At 38.7% G+C, this 16,497-nt stretch overlaps 1 protein-coding gene across 1 annotated transcript in view; it reads right to left on the bottom strand.

The window, feature by feature from the left end:
- GCS1 (glucosidase 1) overlaps positions 1 to 16,293 on the bottom strand; it is a 450,551-nt gene extending 434,258 nt beyond the window's left edge. The window contains exons 1-5 of the mRNA XM_089385790.1: positions 15,724 to 16,293; positions 15,549 to 15,622; positions 15,131 to 15,272; positions 13,733 to 13,842; positions 721 to 892 (exon numbers count right to left, since the gene is read on the bottom strand). Of these exons, the coding sequence (XP_089241916.1) occupies positions 721 to 892; positions 13,733 to 13,842; positions 15,131 to 15,272; positions 15,549 to 15,622; positions 15,724 to 16,038 (813 nt within the window). The 5' untranslated portion in view covers positions 16,039 to 16,293. The remainder of the gene's footprint in view (positions 1 to 720; positions 893 to 13,732; positions 13,843 to 15,130; positions 15,273 to 15,548; positions 15,623 to 15,723) is intronic.
- Between the last annotated feature and the right edge of the window lie 204 nt (positions 16,294 to 16,497).

Raw genomic sequence — 16,497 nt, 5'->3', positions numbered from 1 at the left:
GAACTGAAAAATGAGTACAGGAGCATCATGAAATGAAATGACACAGATAAGTATACAAATATGTTATCCCAAGGAAAACCCTGTAAAGTGAAGGAAAACCAGTGAAGAAACATGGCATTTTATACATATGTTCTGTATTATATAAGATGTATTTCCTGAAAAAAAAAATGGTCAAATAGAATACAATTCTATATTTAGCAAAGGTGGTCAAATTCTATGATAGTTTATTTTATAGAGAAAGGAAAAAAGCTTGTTTGTATATATGACAGCTACAACGTTGAATGTACTATATGCCTATCACCCTCCATCCAAAAACCTATGAGGATACTGGGTCCTGAAAAATACGTAACCAAGACTTCTTTGCAAAATGGAAAATTTGGTACAAGCCCATCCAGAAATTAACATAGTACAAATTCCATTATCTAGTGAAAGTCAAATGCATTTCAATGAAACAGAAAGTGCCAGATATTTAAGGAAAGAAACAAATAACAGAAATTTCTTCAAATGCACCACGGTTGAGTCTACTTTTGTTGAATGCTTGCACTATATATCCAAATGATGAACCAAAACCAGAAACACCAAAAATGACATCACGTGAATTTTATGCAGATCAATGACTATCAAACTTTACAGTAAGACGAAATAGTTGCACAAGTACTTAATTACACATAAGGTTCCCCACAGTGCACATGCATCATTTTGTTATAGGTGAGAACTTACCAGCCCTTGATTATGTAGCTCCCAGCCACCAACATCTTCACGATATCCTGATACAAGAGGAATCTTGCTGCCAAATGTTGACCCTTTTTTTCCCAACTTTAAAGTGTGTCCTCCTTCATCAGCCATATAAAAGAAAAGATGGAATATTTTCAACGAGTTATCATGTGGATACCTGTACAGAAGAGAAAGTTGTGAAAATTGAAGTGGCAAAGCTTTAATCTCTCTCTCCAAAAACATTGTTTAATTATGTTCTACAGAAAAATCCCAATTCATCTAAGGATACTTTTGTCAATTCTCTCTTCACTTACTGATACAATCTATTTATGAGATCTTGCAAACTGTATAAATCTGATCATAACATAAGTGGTTTATTTATGTTATGTTGAAAACTGTATAAATCTGATCATAACATAAAAGGCTCCTTATTAAAGAAGTCCATGGCATTGAAAGACATTACAAGGATGACTCAGAAGAACAAGATCTGGGCCAGAAATTAATATATCAGACTTGTCCGTGCATATATTGGAGTTATGATCATACACATGAATGCTAATCTCCGATCTTCATATTATGTAGAAAAATATATTAAACCCTTTGTTATTTGGAACTTCACAATGAAGGCTCAGTGAATGTTAAGCCCAACTTCAAAAAGATTTTTTTCAAACCTATTTTAGAACATTGACAAGAAGAAAATTCTAACTGGCTACTGTTGGACACCTAATCCTCAATGGGTTAGTGTGGAAGCCGAATGGACAAAAGGAGTCCAAGAGACCTTGGGATGTGAAACCCAACGGTCACATAATGTACTATAAATGTATATCATTTGTCAATAAAAATTGTACTCTCCTGATTATCTTTCATATTGTCCTTGCTGTCCATGTGTGTTTAACATGGTATCAGAGCGGGCGATTGCTGGTCCTGCTCCAATTTGAGCCACTTGTTTTGTGGTCTCTATATATATGTCAGTTCTACGTTACCTGACCTCTGACTCTGCCTTATTCCCCTCAGACCTGAAATAACCTACCTTTGCCAACACTGCACATCTGTCCATACTGTCATTTCCTGTGTTAGCGCTGAGTTTGTGCACGATGTTCAATGTGTGCTGCATAAAACTTCAATTGAATTTAATTTAAGATAACACGCTGTTTGGTTGCGTTGTGAGAATTGGATAACACATTGGAAGTGCAGCTATGTGACGGAATGCTGAGAGAAGCAGCTGCGTTGAAATCGAATCTGATTCAGATATTGAAGAAAATCGGAATTGGAAAAACGAAAGAATGGAAGTTATACAAATCGATGTGTTAATATCGACCTGTCGTTGAATGAAAGCGCAGTGGAATTGAATGGTTCGATTGCTGGTGAAGTCCAGAATTTGAAGGCGGTCCAGAGATTGATATATTGCCGAAATTCGAACAGGTTGGGATAAATGAAATGAAAACTGAGTAATGTGTTTAAAGTTAATTAGCAAACATGTGGGACTGATGTTATATTGAAGCTTAAAATTTAAAGTTGGATTCTGGTTTTGAATCACATGTTTTAAATGCTTCCGCATGCAAATGTTAAAGTGTGAATTTGCCAGCGAATGAGGTTTTGGATTTGGCATTTGCTGAGCATGCATTATGTGCGTGAGTTATTTTTCAAGACCGTTGAAATCGTCGGTTGAGTAGCTGGACGGGTGTCTTGAGGAAGGTGAAACGGAACCCACTCATTTTTGCTGCTGCCTGAGTTATCTCCTACCCGAGTTGTTTGCTTTGTGGAGTTACTGTTTGCTCTCTCTATAGTTCTGTCTGCCACACCTGCGCTGCCCTGACATATTCTATTTAGGATTTTTTGCATACGCTCAGACTTTAAAAAAAAAACCGTTTCATATTCTCTGCAAACTCATCTCTGTCCATAGCGCGCTGCCTTTCCAGCGCTACCTCTGCTGCAAACTCACTATTGAAACATTGAATGATGGCCTGACATGTTGCACAATACCCTGCTGGATATAAACCGGAGACCTTCTGTGTAATGGTGTGGCTGCTCTGCACAGTGGAAACGTGGTGACAGCGGACACGGAAAGGACAGTAACGCACTCTGTTACTCGGTTGATGGCGAGTTTAACATTCGAGGATGGACAGCATCAGTGTTGAAATTTCGAATGGTTGTTGAGTAACGTTTGCTGCTGGCTTACTATTCAAACAACAAATAACTTCAAACACTGTGGCATGGTATATTGAACTATGGTATAACGTTGTGGATTTATTTAATATTCCACGGCTCTCTTAGTATGCATATTAACGTTGTTTATATGGTATTAAACTGCCATTTTATTGAATGGCATTAAATTGCGTTGAATGGATTTTTTAACACAGCGTTCCTTGCTCATAATCGACTGGAGGTCTATATTATTGCTGCACATGGTCAGCAAGAGAAATGGTATTTGAAACGCTGACATGGTATTAACGCTGTTGAATGGTCCAGAGTATATATGGTATTGAACTGTGCGGTTGAAATGGTATTTGAACTGCGGCTTTATTGAGTGATATACACCGCTTATGAACTGCATTTGAATCCGTTGAATGGTCCAGCGAATGGTCTAGCGTATATATATATATATATATATATATATATATATATATATATATATATATATATTGAATGGTATTTGAATGCGTTATTGAATGGTATTAACGTTGTTTAACGTTGTTGAATGATGCGTATATATGGAATATGACCTGTTGTACGCTATATATGAACTTGTTGAAATCTTGTGCATTGAGGGTGGTATATTGGCTCGACGTTGAACAATTTAGAACTGTGCGTTGAATGTATGATGTGTTGGTTGTATGTTCAACTAAATGCCATGTATAAATACCTACTATTATGCGTTGAATGAAAACTTCTTGTTGTGCAAGTTGTAGTGAGTTCAACTCCTGATTGCGTTAGTCCCTTGCAGACTGACAATGTCGAAATTCCACAGTCACACAAGGGAAAGAGCTTGAGCCTTGAATGGCGCTCGGGCTTTGCTTTCTTTGCATCAAAATCAAGAGTATATTTGAAGGTTGCGCTGGAAGATGGAATTTTTGAAATTCTGCTGAGAACCGTGGTGAAACTGCCGTGAATAACGTGGAATGCTACCTAGATTGAACGTTGTGAAGACCGTGGTGAACGTTGCCTAAATTTAATGTTGTGAAGACTGTGGTGAACGCTACGAGATAACATTGATGTCATTAAAACAACGTTGTTCCATTTGATCAGTTCATTGATCCACTAAGCGCTGAACAAGAAACAATCAAGAGAAAATGGGCGTTGATGAGTAATAGTCTCAATAACGTCGCTATATTTTGAAGGAGTCAAAAACACTATTGGGCAGAAGTCTGGTTGGGAGATCCTTCACTGTGCATTCAAATCCTACTTTAATTTATGGTGATGTGCTAATTGATTTTCATGTAAAATGCATTAAAATAATTATGTTGTGCGTTCTCTTTTGGAGGTTGAGCGTTGGAGTCATTGATCATAATATATGTGCATCTATTGAATATTGTGCATACACATTCGATGCAATGAAATTATATGTAATATGGAATATAGTTAGTGCAGCGTTATGAGTTGTGATGGGTATGCGTTGATATTAAATGCCCATGACATGGTGTTCTGATAGCCATCATTTCTGAAGGAGTACTTGAAGGATCCAAGCAAGTTTGTAGTTGCTGCTGCCCCAATTGTGGCATTATCCATTATAGTTTTTGTCTACATATATATGCATTGATCCCCTGATTCATTTGCTGCACATTTATACAAAATATTGCTGTGCACTGTGAGTGGATATTACTTTTATGCATTAAGTAATAATTGTGATCAGCTTTTAAGGTGTAAATCTGACATTGAAGAAAAATGGCCAGAATCAGTGAAGTATTAGAGTTCATGAAAACTCTTATACAATCTATTGTTGATGACACATTACAAATCAGCAAAGGATCTCTCTCAGAAATTCAGACATGTCTACAAAATGCACAGGAAAAGATCGATTTTTTGCAGCTTGAATCTCAGCTACAACAAGAAGAATTACAGCGATGGAGTCATCATTCTGAACCTGTTTCTGTTCAGAAGATTGAAACAGACTCCCATAAACAGCGAGACAATAATGTTACAGTGCATTTAAATAAAGCAGCAATTGTACATGCAGATGCAGAAACTCAGTCTGCACTTCCCAAGCCCATCATCAGACCTTGGGAACAGCTTGTCCACAACAAGCACAGAACTGGTCTTGGATATGACAAGGACTTGTCCTTTCATATTCCAGACTACTCCAAGCCCATTCAGTTTCAGAGTGCGGGATTCATTCATGACAGTTCACCTCCAGCTGTTCCAGACTCTGCCTCTCTTCCACAGCAACAACAACAACAACAACAACAGATTGTGAAATGCCAACACTGTGACCGAGTTGGCCATTTGAAAGATCAATGTTTTGATCTTCATCCATGTAAGCACTGTCATAAAACCAGTCATTCTTCACACAGATGCTTCAGAAATAAACGTCCTGCAAGAACAAAGATTCATCTTGGATGGATCGCTTCTTGGCAATGGGCATCAACAGCCAAGAAGATATTCCAAACACATGTCAGAACTTGTTCCAGAGTATTAAACAGTCTTGCAGTTGAGTTTTCTCCATCATCTCACCTTGTATCTGACAGGGGGGGAAATGATGGTCATCTACAAGCTTCAAAGTCACATCAAGCGAACCTGAGCCACAACCTGCCACACCAGTTTCAGAGTCGTAGCCAGAAACAAAGATGCCCCTGAGCATGCCTTCAGTTGGCAATCTGGGACACTTCCTCTAGCAGAAGACTTTAGCTTCTTGCCGGTTTTGGAAGAATTCCAGGAACACAATTAAGAACACTTCCTCTAGCAGAAAACTCCAGCTTCTTTCCAGTTTTGGAAGAGTTCCAGGAATTGCATTAAGCATTCCAGAGTTGTTGGTCATCCTTAAACCATCACAGATTGAGACTTCCCTTTTCAGGTTGAAGTTTTACCTTTTATGCGGGGTGAGACCTCCCTTTTATGGTTGAAGGTTTCCCTCTTTAAAACAATAGGATCACTTCCTCTAGCAAAAAACTTCAGTTTCTTGCCAGTTTTGGAAGAGTTCCGGGAACTGCACTAAGCGTTCCAGTGTTGGTGGTCATCCTTAAACCACCGCCCTTTATACCAACATTTCAAAGAGCACATTCAGCCTAGTGCTGCCATGCATATTTGCACATTTTGTATTACAGCTCTCTTCTTGGACTCATACATAACCCTTCGGATTAAGGGGGGGAATGTTGGACACCTAATCCTCAATGGGTTAGTGTGGAAGCCGAATGGACAAAAGGAGTCCAAAAGACCTTGGGATGTGAAACCCGACGGTCACATAATGTACTATAAATGTATATCTCTTGTTAATAAAAATTGTACTCTCCTGATTATCTTTCATATTGTCCTTGCTGTCCATGTGTGTTTAACAGCTACAAAATTGCTAATGGCCAATAGGTATTAATTATCCCCTGATACATCAGTTGCCATTAGTACATCCTAATTGTGAAGAATACAACAAACTAATTGCTTATAGGGTCCAGGACTGTCACAGTAGCTGATATGTAGACGGATGGACAACAATTAGAAAAGCAGCAATCAGGTGAAATGATGGAGACTTCCATGGGGCAGCCATTTACTTGGTGATGATTAAAAATGGAAAAAAAAATTAAAAAATAAGTAATTCTCTTTTAGACACTTGGGTCATATCTTATGAGACTCAACCAGATTCAACGCCATATAGGAGTTTACTGAAAAATCCCCATGTTGAGTCAGAATTAAATTGCTAAAGTTGACTAAAATGCACACTTTCTGTTAGCAAATAAATTGAACAGGCACATAACGCAAATACAAACCATCAAAATTATAAGCAATCCACACAAAAGATGTCCCTGATACTAAGTTGTTCTTCATTAGTCACCACAAGAAGTGAAGACGCCCTCTAGATGAGATAAGATAATTTTTTCAATGTCCAATAGAAGAACAAGAAATAGGTCAATGGAACCAGAGAATACAACCAGTCATCAATTGTAGATCCCTAGGGGAATTTTTTTTGTCCTAGGGTTTCAATTCAATTTAGGGCTCTCAACAAAATAGCAATAAAAAATATGTATTAATACAATAACAGTTGTGTCTACACATAAGATTAGTAAACAAAGACATGTAAGACTGATGGCAGACAATTCCAACACACAACAGTATGTGCTGTCCAAATTCCAAAGCTGCTCACAGCCAATACTTCATCACGAACACAGTAATAGACATAAGTGATCCAATATCCAACAATTCTACCAAATTCTGTTAATAGCTAATTCTATCCTTCTGTAGAACCTGACAATGACTCAGCTTGAAAAGATCCTTGTAACAGTACATGAATAGATATCTGCTATGTAACAGACTGAACCTATCTCTTGGAAGAACCGAATCTGTTGTAGGCCGCAGGCCTAGAGGTGAGAGCTGAATCTCCTGCACCAAGAAGTCTCAATTTACTGCCTCAGAAAATCATCGAAATCACCCACAGGAACCCCTGAACTCTGCTTCAGGATGCCCAAGTTGTGAAAAAGGACTAATTCACACTCTTTTACAAGAGAAGTGTGTTAAATGTGTGACAATACAAAATGAAACAAGGGAACCTCTATTTATATGAGGCTTAACCACCATTATTTCCATTAATTTACAAGAAAATCCCTAATACAAGTCCTCTTAAGTGTTAAACAAGTGAGAGGTTACAAAACAACCTCATAATAGCTCAAAAACATAACAAATAATACCAAAATAACCCACACGTGTGGAAAAGAGGCTCCTCCACTATGACGTCATGCTCCACAAGTGCTCAAAATGCACAAGAAAATGACAAATAGGTCATGAGTGCTCCATACTCCAAGAAATAGCTCAAAGTCCAGGGGTATGCCTCCAAAACCATGACCTCGTAACCAAGGTGGCCTATGTCACCTTTCTAAGGGAAAAAGGAGTGACATGGCACCATCATTCTCAAGTGTTAGGGTCCATCAGTGATGTGCATGCCCTCCCCTATCATCTCAAGGATAACCATCATCATCCAGGCTCCAGAACAAGCAACACCCATCAAACAATGTCAAGGCCAACCTGGGGGTGTCCTGAGTCCATCTGGGCACATCATCAATAAATCGAACACCAAACCTTATTTGCTCAGCATTTCAACATCAGGGGGTACTCAGGTGAGTCAAGTACTATTTTGAATCAACTCATAGCCCAACACTTTGCTCTAGAGGGGCAACGTTACATCATCAAGGTCAGAATAGCTCTCTAGACTGGGTAAAACGACCTTTGGAACGTTGTTGAAGAGGATGAGAATCATCTCTCAAGAGGCCTCTATTGCTATGATAACACCACCTGACAAAACCTTACTCAAAATCAAGTGAAATCACCAATCATTAGGGACAATAACCATAAATGCATCATAGTGGACCATACCTAATGTTAGGTGCACAAGAATACTTCACACAAAGCTCACCTTTGAAAGTCTAACTAGATCAACTCCTATAAGCAAGTTACCCACTTATATTAGGGATAGTTAGGTCAACAACACTATTAGGTATTTCCAGCCCTCAAGGAAAAGTGACATGCCCTGGGCTAACCCACCAAACTATAGGTATGTGAAACTAATGGAGTGGCGAAGCGGGAAGGACTTCAGGGCAAGGTGCCATAGCCATGTGACCAGCTATTGGGGGTCCAACATCTTAAGTGTATAGATGTAAGAAGGGAGAAATCATGGAGGCATGAGTTGCCCCTTTGCTTGCCCTGCTATTTCCACCCCTCTGACGCGCTTTTTACTTCTTTATGATTTGCCTTTATTTCAGTGCGTAGCTCAGGAGCCCAAGCTTGCTTTTGAGACTTCCCATTACCCTTTAAGATGAAGTAGTTTATTGCTCATCGGGGTTGGCACAATACAAGAGTTCTATTTTTTATATATGAAGCATTAAATGCTTGAGGAATTGGGTAATGGCTAATGAGGGGAGTAGAGCTCATGCCAGGGTTGTGCTCACGTGCTAAACAAGTGTCCCAGCCATATTTTGCATTTTGCATTTTTCTTTCATTGTGGTTTTCTTATGCTTTTATATTTCTTTTAGTTGCATCAACCTCCAGGGCTAAGTTTTCTAGGCCCAAAGGATGAGGATGAAGGGTTCCAATCACGATAACCAATGGCCACAAGCTCAAAGAATGGAGATGAACAAGGGGAAGGATGGAAAGTGGTAAGTATGGATTACCTTGGACAAGCTACTTCAATCAATGGTTCCCTAGAAGTGCCCTTCCTACAACCCTAAGGCCTAAGAGGACATCCCATTGGACTAGAGTCAAAGGCCAATTCTGTTGGATCAGTGGGAGGGTGTAATATCCTAGGGTATTTTTTGACCTAGGGTTTCAGGTATCTAAGGTTTTCAACGAAACTTCTTTTGCTCATTCAAAAAATTAACCATCAACTCATTCAATAACACAATATGATATGATCCATACTAAGTATCATTACACATTTGTGAACAACCATATCATTATTCATTCAATAACATTGTCACTGTTCATGTAATGGAATTCAGCAAACCAACAGAGAGTTTCAAGTTCCATAGAAATAACTAACGCTTATACACCTGAGCACAGCAAGTATTATTGTTGATTATGATCAAGAAACCAAATATGAATGTTCTCAAAATCTATATCTGCTACAGGATGCTAACGCCTAGTTCCAAGACCTACGGACACCTTCTACTCACTTCGCAATCCTGCCTCAAGGTCTGCACCAAACTTGCTTCAGGAATGTTGACTTCTGTCAAAATCCTTGAACTTCTTCAGGATGTTAATTCGGCCCAACCTCAGATTATTCAATGAAATTCAGTGACCCTCTTCAGACTGCGATCTGTGGCTACAGAGTTCTTCGGTTACCTCAGGAGAAGCTTGGTTGCCTGCATTGGATGAATTTTGGACTTCGATCTGTGTACAAGAGACCTTGGTTCCCTCAGGAAGAGGCATTAATCTGCCTCAGATGTCAGCTCAGTAAAGATTCGGACGTTTGTTCATACTTAAGTGGGTTCAGTGACCACAGGGGAGGTTATCCATCCATAACTTGGCCTCAGAAAATTGTTGAGAGGCTGACGTTAATCCTCGATAAATGCTTCAACCTATTTCAACGAATTTCTCTCTGCTTCAGGAGGGTTGAGCAAGGGTTTGGGCACAAGAATCCTCTATCTGAACCAAACAATTAACCTCAATCAGAATTCGCTCAGCTTGAAAGCTTCGCTCTGTCCAAAACTAGCTTAGAGAAAATGCTCCCAGTTGTAATGTGTTTCGATCTTCCTTATCCCAGGCTCTTCCACGAATACTTTTTGCTGCTCCTTGTAGAGAAAAATCCCTGTACCAGAACAAAGGAAACAAAAAGGAAAACAGAACTAACTAGGGTGGAATCTTTCACCACCGAAATTAGTAGAATAGAAGGGGTCTTAAAACCCTCAAAGCTATAGCCCAAGAAAACAGAAGATTTGATCCACAATTGATGATCATTGATTTCATCTCAACTCTCCTCTATTTACATATTTCTCATGGGCTCCAAAATGTGAGGGGTTGTGGATGCAACCACTAATTTTGGGTTTTTTAGCCCCAGCCGACCCAATTTTTGCCCAATGTTGCCACAACATAGGAAAATTTGGGTTTTTACCCCTTTATCAAGACTATAGCCTATGAGATTGAATAGGCTATTTCATCCTCCACTAGCCCATCAATTTCGAGGGGACATTACAGAGGGACTACTGCATTCTCAACAATATTCCACAATTCAAACTCCTGAAGCACCAGCGCAAACCTTTCCTTCCATGGGCTAAAATTACCAGCCCCATTCAGCCTGTGTTCCACCCTCAAACCTGTTGCCATTGACCTGAAAACCCCAACACAAAAACTCAGATTTGTCCAAAGGTAAACTCAGCTCTCTCTCAACAATTATCTCTGTGTATACTGCTGGTTTTGCTTGCTGTTTTGTTCACTGTCTCAGCACTTTCCTCCACTTGGCTCTGATACCGTGTAGAAATTTGGTCTGTAGACCCACCCTGGTTTCAAATTTAGTGATTCCTCATCAAGCTTAATGTCCAACCCACATTTAATATGCTGCTTTCATAAACATGAATATTTTCACAAATTGAAACACATAGAATCTACTTCTACTTTTTCACTTTTGTTGAGATAAAACACAAACATTCACACAAAAATTTGACACAGTTGGTTTTTGGTCAAATGACCCTGGAAAAACCCCTAAGGGAAAAGTTAAAACCAGTGAGAGAGAGAGAGAGGAGTTTTATTATTCTTCAAAGAAATTTACAGCAATAAATGCAGACTTATCTCTTGGAAATCATGCCCAGATTTCCTAGAAATTCATGCCAGACTTCCTCCTCGAATTTTGTGCCTTTGCTGCGTCGACTTTTGTGCCCTCCTTGCTCAGAAGTGCATCCCACTTGCTGTACAAACAGACAGCAATAAATGCTGAACAATCCCCTCGAATTTCATGCCACTGGCTGCCTCGAAATTTGTGCTGAGCCTGCTATAAGAACAGCACAAATAATGCTTGTACTTCCCCTCCGGATCCATGCAGTACCTTGCTGCTAAACTGCTGGAAAAACTCCTCAAAATTCATGCCCTCTCAGCCTTGAATTTTGTGCCCCTTTTCCTTCGAATTTGCACTGTCCTTCAGCTGTACTTTTCTCATTTCGAATTTGTGCCCATGCTGCTTTCTTTCTCTTCATCTCAGCTCCTCTTGTGTGCTCTCTCCTTTTCTCCAAAACTTATGAAGAAAATGAATTGGTGTCTCTTCCCCTTCCTTGACTTTTTCTAACTGTAGGAACAAATGCTTCCATACCATCCAGTTCAATCAGGAACTTGAGATGGATTATCCAAACGCTGTAGGAGATACAAGAACAAGTGGGGATCCTTAAAGCTACATTTCAGGTGAGTAATCCTCCTAAGAAGTTTCTAATTCATGTTCCATTAATGACTTTTGTTCCTATGACAGAACCTTCCAACTGTAAGGAAGCAACTGAAGAGCAGGTATGGCAGGATGCCATGATAGAAGAGTCTGATATGTGGGAGGTGGTTCCAAAATCTATTGTGGTGTCAGTGATTGAATGAGTATGCAGTTATTGATTAAGTCTTCCTTGAATACGGGAAGTACACCTTGACAATTATGGAGGATCGAGATGAAGAAGGAGATGGTTGGTTTTATGGAGAAGACCTTTCTTGCAATGAAAGAGTGTTAGCTTTACCTGATTGCTCAGCAGTTGTTCTTCTTCACTTCAGGGCAGCATACACAGTACATCCAGTTCAAACTAGTCCATATTTGCCTCAATTCCTGGGCGGCAGCAGTGATGAGCAGATCTGTAAAGCCTTGTTGTTGTGCAGCAATAATGATTCTGTGGTTGAGACACAGCAGCAAGACAGAGAATATTAAGGCCATGCATCAGCTCTAGAATTGTCATTTTTGGCAGGTTCTATTTTCCAGTTTAGTGGCTGCTGGCTTTAGCCTGGCCCTTAATTAGATTTTCTTTTCCAGATTTGGAAAGCACTTGCTTTTCTGTTCTTAGAAGTGCTTTCTGTTCTGTTTTTTAGCACAGGTTCTAGTCTTAGAAAAGTGCATGGCTTAGGGAGACTTGCAGATATGAATAAATGCAGGATTTGAGATAATTTCCACATATAAAACCTGGGCACTCTATTCTAGGCATTTTTTTAATTCTGTATAATATTTTGTTCTTGACAGAGTTAGGAATTAGGGTTTTCACTCTAAACTAGGCACACCATAGGGATGGTTGGCCTTGATTCTAAACCCCTGCTTTCTTCCTATAAAATAAGGCAGGGCGAGTGTGTGATTATTCAGTATTTCTTTGAGCTGGTGATTAGCAAGCTGTTGAATTTTTTCCATCTTGTGAGTTAATAAAGAATGATGTCATTTGTTACCGCAGTTTTAAAGCTTGTTCGTATTTTTAGAATTATGTGTTTGCAGATCTAGCGTCCTTCATCCTCTGTTTTGATGGGTTACACAATTTTAGTTTCCTAGAATAGGATATTAGAAGTTAGAGGTACAAATCTGTTTAACATGCTGAAAATTTGACAAGGGTTCTCCTCTCTCTTTGATATAAATAAGGGTTTCCCCCTCACTTTTGTAACTTATTTGATTTCAACTATCTATTCAGAAATGTTTCTTTGGGAGAGCTCTTCCTCCACATCATTCAGAATTGCAGATGCAAGGTGTGCAAGTAATCCCAATACTTTATATTGTTTATTCTTACTATTGTTATTTTGAGCTAGACTCTATCATATCTCTGCTTTATTTCAGTTTCTATGCATATTTCCAATAGTAGTGTACCATGTTAGAAAAAAGGTACACTACAAACTTAGTAAACGCTGCAGGGTTTGCAAAAGCAATAGCCCCACCCACTGTCAATAGTGATAAGTTTCCCACTCTTTCTCTTGTTTACCACACAAAGCAGAGCAGAAAATGGTAATGAGGCATAGCCAAAGCATTCCTCCATCCCTGATCGAGGTAGTGAAGAATATGATCATGACCAGTACAGTCTCCTATCATGGTTCAGTTGCAAGACTGTTTTTTTATTTGTAATTTTCCCCATGAGGGGCCTATAGCACTTGGTGTTGGGGGTTACGTCTACATGCAACACATGTTTTCTGTACCCATACTGTAGCTTCTCCTCAGCGAAGCAAGTATACAACTACTAAAAAAACTATAAAAAAAAAAAAAACTATTTTCAACCACAAAAGAACGGTTTAACAAAAACGCTCTAATAGTTAGAACATAAATACATTAATGTGCCCGAGACCTGATTTCACTATCCCATTGAGTCCAAGGCAGTTATATTGTTTAAGCATTATGCTATTTTTTCACCTGCAACTTGTGAATTTATATTGTAAAACATGTTAATTTACAGAGAAATATCACCTATCACTTCTCACATCAAATCGAACTGCCCAATCACCTCCATAACCACTTCCACTGCCCCAGCTCTTCAGAAAGGTCGTTGTCATTGTCAGGTCCTGGTCTACAATCACCTGCATGTTTATCAGACAGTCCTATTTAGGATCCCATTTGCAGCGATATAAATAATAATACATCGATGCAGTTCAGACGATCTGCCAATCAGAAACTTTACAATGGAACCAATGGACAACAGGATCTAAACATGCAAGCACCAATAGACGCAATTACATTATTTTGCACAACAGAGAAAGGAACAGAAAGGAAGATATATGATCTTGTTGAACCAGAAACATACCATTGAAATGACAACACAGTAATCACACACCATAAATGTAAGAAAGAGAAACAAAAGGTGCTTATTCTAGTGGTAATCTGGTGGAAGTTACTCATGAAAATTAATACTTTGTATTGGAAACTGAAATTGAAATTGTATATACAGAAATTGGCATAACATATTTCCTTATTATGTTGGAAACAACTCAGAATGTTAACTGACTGCCATGACAATTACACTTGTAAGTAGCATTCATTCTCCTAAATAGTAAATACATAAGGAACTCTTCATATCATCTTTCATTTCTATGTAAAGAATGGCTCTATTTCAGGGGAGTCAGGTGCACGGGTGCATTCTTTTGCCCTGGAGGAATAATTGAAGGACAGTATGCATGGCAACTAGGAGTTCTTTCCAAGAAATTAACAGAGGCATATGCTCTTCTGCAGGGCATTATCCTAGCTTGTACATTCCATCCAAGGAATCTTCTTGTTCTGGACTCATTTATCATCCTGTTGACTCATGCAATTTTGAACAAAGGCCGGAGAACTCAGATTAGAAGCGATTGTTAGCAGAATTAGAACTTTGGCTGAAAAAATGAACTGCAAGATTGAATGGTTCCACTTGTGACCACGTAACAAAAAATTGGTTAACTCCCAAGCCAATTTGGTTACCCAATTGGGGTAAAAATGATTGTTTTTAATTGATAGACAACTTGTCAACAAGTCAATTCCTTAATTCTGAGGGTCCCAATCCTTTTCTATTTGGTAAATCTGGATATTTTGGGTGGTTTTTAAATTGTAAATCATGAATAGCAAGTGGGATTATCTACTTTGGGTTAGTAACCCATCTGTGTGCATTTGTCGGTGTCTTTTATATAAATAAAATTCACCAGTTTTTGTAAAAGAAGAAAAAAAATAGCCCCGTGTCTAGATTGGCGGTGAGAAAAATTATGCTGAAACAACAATATCCTTCTCTTATTTTCTGCTCGAAATTTAATGCAGGTCAATATTACTGGACACACAAAGAAACACATAACAGTGATAATAATAGTCACCATAAATAATGTGGATCCTCGGGCTGAATACCTGGTGCCCATATTTCCGGCCATCATGTCGCAGCCAACCATAGCTGCTAAGCTCATCAGACATTTGACAAGTATGGCGTAGTAAATATTGCCCATCCTTGACACCAAGCCACATTAAGCCTGCCATTAAAGACTTTGGTGTCCTGCAACCAATAAGGCTTCCAGAAATTACTAAATTGCTGGATATTATGGGTCAGTTGGAATTTTTCTACACTAAAGTTATCATCTTTGAACCCATGTTTATTAAATTCCATGGATAAGCTCGATGGACATTATGATCTAGGTTTGATTCGTTTTATTTTTGCCCAAAGCATAATGCCCAACTAAATCCCAACATAAAAATGTGCCACTGTAACCAGATGATAAGACAACTTGCAAAATTACATACATAATAACATAGAGGGCAAAATATGTGGCACCTGGCGCGGATTCCCAAATAAACTTGTGGGCGATATGTGCCCCAATACAAACTCTCCCGGTGTTCGCCTTGAAACTAAATGCAAGCAAAATGCAATGAGAACTGAAGGAGATAAATGCAGAAATTAATTGATGTCTTAGAAAAAATAAATCTGTACACATTGATACAGAATTTACCAGTGGCAGGTCCATGATCTTCGGAACTGGCAACGGAGTGATGACTCTAAGTGAATTGCTGGAGTTAACATCTTCCATCTGGTAATAATAAAAAATGAGGAAGGCAGTAGCTGAAAGTGTTAAAGCGCCAGTGAATAAGAGTGTCTTGAAGTTAACTTCCATGCCAGATAATAATCCAGGACTGAATATCCTATCGTGCTTTGAATGTTTTCTTGTGCTTCTCTTCCCTAATTTTTTTAATATTTCTTCATCTCTATATGCGTCCCTGTCCCCTTCCTTGTTTCTGTTCCTCATTTGCTGTTTTCCTCCTGCCATTGCGTGTAGTGCAATATCCTGTGACTCTATTCTGGGTTCTATTCTTTCTTACCAGACAGCCATTCGATACTTGCAACCTTCCTGGTCACGTTCAAACTTCTGAGACCATTCTGTCATCGATTTCACAAAATATCTCATTCAAAATATTTGTAAGTGTGATCTCATGACCATGTGATCGCATGGAGTTCGGGTTTTCTCGAGCCATATTTCCAACGTTGCAAGGGCAGATTACTTTGAATGATAGGGTATTTAGTGTGCCTAAAGGCCCTTTACAATTTACAATATAATATAGGAGAGATTGTAATGACCGTCCAAAAATAATAATAAATATTTACGTATATTTAGGCTTAATGAAAAAAAACAAAAACAAAAAAAGTGTAAATTTATTTTTATTAATAAAAATATAATATTTGGAGAAAGTCTGGTTAAAGATTTATTTAAGGATTATATGGAAGATAT

Source organism: Pinus tabuliformis, chromosome Q, assembly GCF_031772625.1.
Source record: "Pinus tabuliformis cultivar Carrire ecotype Pingquan chromosome Q, CPIR1, whole genome shotgun sequence".
Lineage (NCBI taxonomy): Eukaryota > Viridiplantae > Streptophyta > Pinopsida > Pinales > Pinaceae > Pinus > Pinus tabuliformis.
This window is presented reverse-complemented; position numbering and strand designations above follow the sequence as displayed.